Source organism: Zingiber officinale, chromosome 10B (assembly GCF_018446385.1).
Source record: "Zingiber officinale cultivar Zhangliang chromosome 10B, Zo_v1.1, whole genome shotgun sequence".
In the NCBI taxonomy this organism is placed as follows: domain Eukaryota; kingdom Viridiplantae; phylum Streptophyta; class Magnoliopsida; order Zingiberales; family Zingiberaceae; genus Zingiber; species Zingiber officinale.
Window position 1 is genome coordinate 12372466 of NC_056005.1, and position 5984 is coordinate 12378449.

The 5984-nt window shown below is 39.3% G+C and overlaps 1 protein-coding gene across 1 annotated transcript; it reads right to left on the reverse strand.

Annotated features, from left to right (window-relative positions):
• Positions 1-2283: 2283 nt before the first annotated feature.
• On the reverse strand, positions 2284-5984 carry LOC122028908 (2-hydroxyacyl-CoA lyase-like). The gene is made up of 2 exons (XM_042587881.1): positions 4539-5984; positions 2284-2839 (listed from the first exon to the last, which is right to left on the reverse strand). The coding sequence occupies exons 1-2, from the start codon at positions 5928-5930 to the stop codon at positions 2525-2527; spliced, it is 1707 nt and encodes a 568-aa protein (XP_042443815.1). The 5' UTR covers positions 5931-5984; the 3' UTR covers positions 2284-2524.

The window sequence follows — 5984 nt, forward strand, 5'->3', positions numbered from 1 at the left end:
AGGGAAAAAGTCTCCGGCGCAGGCCTTCCGACGTTCAAGTCATGTCCTTTTTCCCCAAAAAAGCAGTGTATGATGGAAAAAAGAACTGTTGAAGATGAGTGCGGATGTATGCGTACTTGGCCAAGAAAGAAGACCTTCCTGTTTATATAACTCTGCTTACCTTTGAGTCTAACCGCTGTCAAAGAATGTCGGGTGTCAGGGCCTATAGGGTGAGAGAGGATGTACGGTGGCCTTCTATTGGTAGAAGGTTCCATTCTTAGGGAGTGACAGATCGCTGGAATATTCCCTGACGTATGGTAATTATTCTCTAATAGGATGTTACGATTCTCTTACATTGTTGTCACTTATAAGTGCTTTTCGTTCCATTCAAGTTCAACTACAGACAACTCGGGATGATCGCTCAGATGTGCTACCAGGACTGAGCCTTGATGAAGAGGATGAGTTGTGATGAACCGACCGAATTTTATCTGAGGCTGTGGCGAGAGACCCATCTTTCATGATCTGATTGTTGAAAAGTCGGTCGGGAGTTGTCTTAGTGAAAGTACCAGGACCATCTATAAAGCCCGAGCTGGGAAACTCCGATCAGTCGGAGGCAGGCCAGGAACTAGTCCAAGCTTTGTCTTATGTCTCAGATATGGAGACTTGCCCTCACTACGACTGACCCGGAATCATGTAGCTGATGACACGAGGCGGTCTAACTCCCATCTTTCTATGACTGTTGACTACTATGTCTTCTTGACTATTGACTGTCACGCTCTCTTGGCTTTTGACTATCACATCTTCTTGACTTTTTGACTTCCTGGCCTTATCGAGCCCCCTTCTTTACGCACCGTATCATATTATATAAAATAATTATAGTGTGTTCCTTTCGTAAATAAATATTTATTCGATATAAATAATTATTTTTATTTTTTAATTGTAAAATTAATCTTAAAATATATGTAAATTTAAATTTTACATTTCAATAGAGCACTGGAATTCAAATTTATATGGAATAGTTTTTTATAATTATCACTAAGAAAGCTGGATGAGCTGATCAAGGTGGTCAGATCAGATGAGTAATTTAGTTAGGTAAAATGAATTCGTTGATTAAACTTGTTGGGTTAGATGACTTAAATTGGATCACCCAACTAGTTGACGGTAATAAAAGTGGATAAGTTGACTTATTAGCTAATTAGGTAATAAACTTGTCATTTTAGTTAAGTAAATCAAATCAAATAAATTAGTCTAGCTGAGCTTGGAAAATGAGTTATATGATTGGTGAAGTGATTAAGGTAATCTACTTAAGGTAGGCAGATTAATCAAGTTAGATATATTGATCACCAAAATAAATTATTTATATTGTAACTTTTTATTATAGATTTTTAATATGTTAAATAAATATCTATTACTCGTTTACTCTGTTTCTCAATAACAATAATCTTATATTTTAACTATTCCATCTACTACATCAAGACGGTTAATTTATGAACTGAGAGTCAAATCACAGGGCACAATCTTGGCTGGTAGAAAGACTTTGAAAGCTGCTTAACAAAAAAAAACAAAAATTGTTTTATTTTCACTATCAAATTTTTTTTTATAATTCACATATTTAATTTGTTGAATTGATTAATTATGAAGAAGATCAATCCAGTTTCACAAAACAATTTGACTGACCATTCAAATAAATCAAAAATACGAATAACTCGTAGCTCCATAGCAGTATTTCGGGATTGTCTTTAAAGTCTGTGGTAGTTGAGAGGGACACTCACGGATGCATCACGTTTCCTGCAAAAATTTCCTTTGCAATACTTTTCCACTGATATCTTTTGGTGTTATTGGAAAAAAAAAATCTTGAATTTTCATCTGGGGATATATTTGCATGATTAAAAAAAGTACCATCATATATTCAGATTTTATTCCTGAAAAAAAATTTCTTTGGCCCTAATGACGGATCAGATAAAAACGGGAGAGGGTGTTTAAAGAAAAGAGCTGGAACTTATTTTCTTTCTCGTTGTCCCTCGGACTATAACATACTACTGATAGAATTTTCTAAGAACAAAGGAATACTCAAGCACACCCCCGCTCCCCCTAGATTCGCCATTAAATTGGCCCAAAAACTCTCTTCCCATATCCGACAAATGCAAAAATTCGAGGAGCAAATATAAATAGAATTATAACAATAGAAGGGAGAAGAAATGAAATAAAATAGAATAATCCTTACGAAAGTATATATGTATAAAAATATATTTTTAGGGCCCAATCTAAATATATTACAGTTTGAATTATGGAAGATCTATACTGTTTTATGTGAAATATTTATTTAACTTATTAAAATACAATAAGTTGGCACAAAGATACAAGACACGATACGTAATATTGGTCAGCTCACAAGTCCCACGCATTTAAAATATAATGCATGCAAATACAACACCCTCTGCTAACAAATTTATTGTGTGCTTTAAACAAAAATCTTCCATGCAACAAAGTATTTCATGGTACAGCACTGCGCTGAGATTTGATATGCTGCAATCTTCCGTCTACTTCAGTTTTTATGCTGCATCCTCCCACTTTCAGAGCCAGCATATGGGTCTATAATGACATTGATAACAGCTGGTTTTCGAGCAGAGAAAGATTCAGAAAGTGCGGCCTTGAGTTCCTCCGGAGTTCCAACTTTATAACCTTTCCCACCAAAAGCTGCAGCAAGAGTATGATATGCTGAATCTGGAACAAAGGAAGTAGGGGCGGGGTCATCTTTGTACGGTCCAGTAATTTCATCGGGCGATCTTCGGTCTCCACCATATACACCGCCATTGTTGAACACAATTACGATAACAGGCAATTGATATCTCACTAATGTCTGTAAAAGTTGGCAAATGAGTTAGTGATTATAAGAGTAATTAACACAACCAAACAAAAAAAAAACAAATGAAAATACATTTAAAAGACAGTAATATGTTATTTAATATCCTTAGGAGTCGTACATCTATAAGAGTGAACCTAGTCCAAAGCATGATGAGGCAGTAGAAACGACAGCCTGTGCGATGGTAGACCACCATCGAGCCTCACATGCTGATGATTAGGGATGATTCTCGCTTTTGAGTTGAAAGTTGGAAGCATTAAGAAGGATAGTCACAGCCACTAAGTAACAAATGATAAGTTAGCTACTACCAACTTGAGAGTAGACTGTTTGAGTCGGTGGTTGGGCCTGACAAGTTAATAAGCTTATTCTTTCATTTCAGTGGGCCGTGACAAAATAAGTCTCTAATTAATTAAAATGAGTTTGCCCATAGACAAATAAGAAACAAGTTATGTTTATTGCTTACTATATGAATTATGTTGCAGTGTTGTATATTATGTGTTGCGTGTAATGAATTGTTTAAATTTCATCCATTTGATTGCTTAAGTTGATTAATTATTATATAGCACATGCAAACTTATTATTTTTGACACATGATTTTTGTACATTATTATCAATAACTATTTTTTTTTTCAAAAAATGAACAATACACCAATACTCATCTACATATTGCATACGCATAATGGAGTGGTTTGATCCATAATACCTGCATATGCATTCTAAAACCTTGATCCTATCAATTGATGCCTAATACTTTTTTATTCACTGTATGATCCCTAAACTAATACTGTTTCTTTGACAATATGAGTTGGCCTTTTATCAATCCTGGGAAGCATATATTTAACATCTTTATGCCAATTGTACATGCCATTTAATTAATATTATCTCATTTTGACATATGATTTGAGCTGTTAAGAATAGGACAGTTCAATCAGTAGAGAAAGTAATTGATCTGGATGTGTGGAGTAAGAAAATACAAAAAGAAATATGTAACGAAGAAATTTAATACAGCCTCAACACCTGAAACAGCCGATATCAAAATGGATGAAAAGAATGTTAAGCATTTGGGATAGAAGGCACACGTATGAGGAACCATGGAAGCCACTAAATAGTTTATAATTTTCCAAACTCTACGGTCAAATAGAATTGACAAAAGACAATTGTATGTTGCAAAGTATGTTCTGTTATGACTCTGACATAATTATAAAGTTTACATAAACCATTGCATAGAGAAAATTACTTCCTATATAAATACGAAGTTAACTGAGGATAGTGTTTCTACCAAATTAAAGCATTTATTTATTGAGACATAATATTGAAGACCATATAAACTTACTGATTGTATTAGCATGACCAGATCACTATTATTCCTAGCATAACTGATAGAATTCAATATCAATATGATTCTATGTAAGCATCAAATAATATGTCTATTCTTCAACAAATTGAAGATGCCAAGGGACTGGTATGAAAAATTGAGAGACACAGTCAAAACTAAATACTACAACATGGTTGAACACTCACATTATTTGTCTAAGAGCAAAAAAAAAGGTAGTTCATTGGTGCCAAACAAATATAATTTCTGTAGCATGACTGACTTGTATAGATATGTGTGTGTGAGGACATCTGCTACAAATAGAATGAAATTAAAGTGATTAACACACACACGGATTAACATAGCACATGAATAGCAACTTACCTCAACTTCCATGGCACTGAATCCAAATCCTGAATCCCCTTCAACAGCCACCACCAATCTTTCAGGAGAGGCCACTGCGGCTGCTATGCAGTAGCCTAGCCCTACTCCCATTGTTCCCCAGGTTCCTGCATCCAACCTCGTTCGAGGCTCATTCTGAATCAACACTGATCTTCCAACATCCATAGTATTAGCACCCTCTGACACCAATATTGGTGCGGGGCTACCCTGCTCGAGAATTGCATCCCTTATTATCCTCATTGGTGTAAAGAAGTTGAAAGGTACAACATCCTTCGCCAGCTGAGTTTCCATCTTTGCCACATTATCTTTTGCCTTCTTTGAAATTGCCTCGACCCAGGGATGAGATTTACCCAAACAGAAAGGTTGTTCCTTAATCTCTTTATTGATCAATTCTAGAACCTTCTTAGCATCACCAACTAAACCAAGATGAGGCTTTCGGAGCTCAATTTCTTCCTTGGAGACGTCCACAAGAATGAATTTGACATCTTGCGACCATCTGGGTGGCTCACCGAAGTGGAGCAACCAGTTGAGGCGCGCGCCAACGACGAGGGCAACATCGCAGCGCCCCAGAGCAAGAGATCGTGCAGCAGTGGCTGCGAGTTCATGAGTATCCGGCACCAATCCCTTTCCCATCGGGGTAGGGAGGAAGGGGATTCCAGTAGCCTCAATTAGCTTACTCAGTGGCTCCTCTGCTCGTGCAAAGGCGGCGCCTTTCCCAAACACTATCAACGGTCTCTCGGCGTTCCTCAACAAAGACACAGCCTGCGCTATATCTAGGGATTCTTCGGTCCTAATTTCCTCAATTCTAGGGTTTTCCGCCTCGGATAAGAACTTCTCAGCTTCGAAATCAGAGATCGTCTGATGGAGGACATCAGACGGAAGGTCCAAATAGCACCCACCCGGTCTCCCGGCCACGGCGTGGCTCAGCACCTGGTGAACCAAGCGAGGGATCAGAGAGATGTCGGTGGCCTTAGCGGAGAACTTAACGAAGGGCTTGACGGCCTCCAGCTGATCGAGTTCCTGGAAGTCTCCCCGGCCGGCGTCGGCTTGGTCGCAAGACCCGGAGATCATGACAGCCGGCCAGGTGTTGGCGCCGGCGTTGGAGAGCCCAGCGAGGCCGTGGACGCATCCGGGGGCAGAGACAGTGAGGAACACGCCCGGGCGGCCTGTGAGGTAGCCGTAGGCGGAGGCAGCATACCCGGCTGACTGTTCGTTGTGGAAGGCGATGAAGCGGACGCCGGCAGCGACGGCGCGAGTGGCGACGGAGGTAACGGGGATCCCCACGACCCCAAACATGACCTGAACGCCGGCGCGGGCCAAGGAAAGGGCCACCAGAGTGCTCCCATCAATCTGGATCTGGGAAGCGTCCGCCATGGCCGGAAGTTTGAATTATTGAGCGAGTAGAGGAACGATTGAGGTGACTTGACA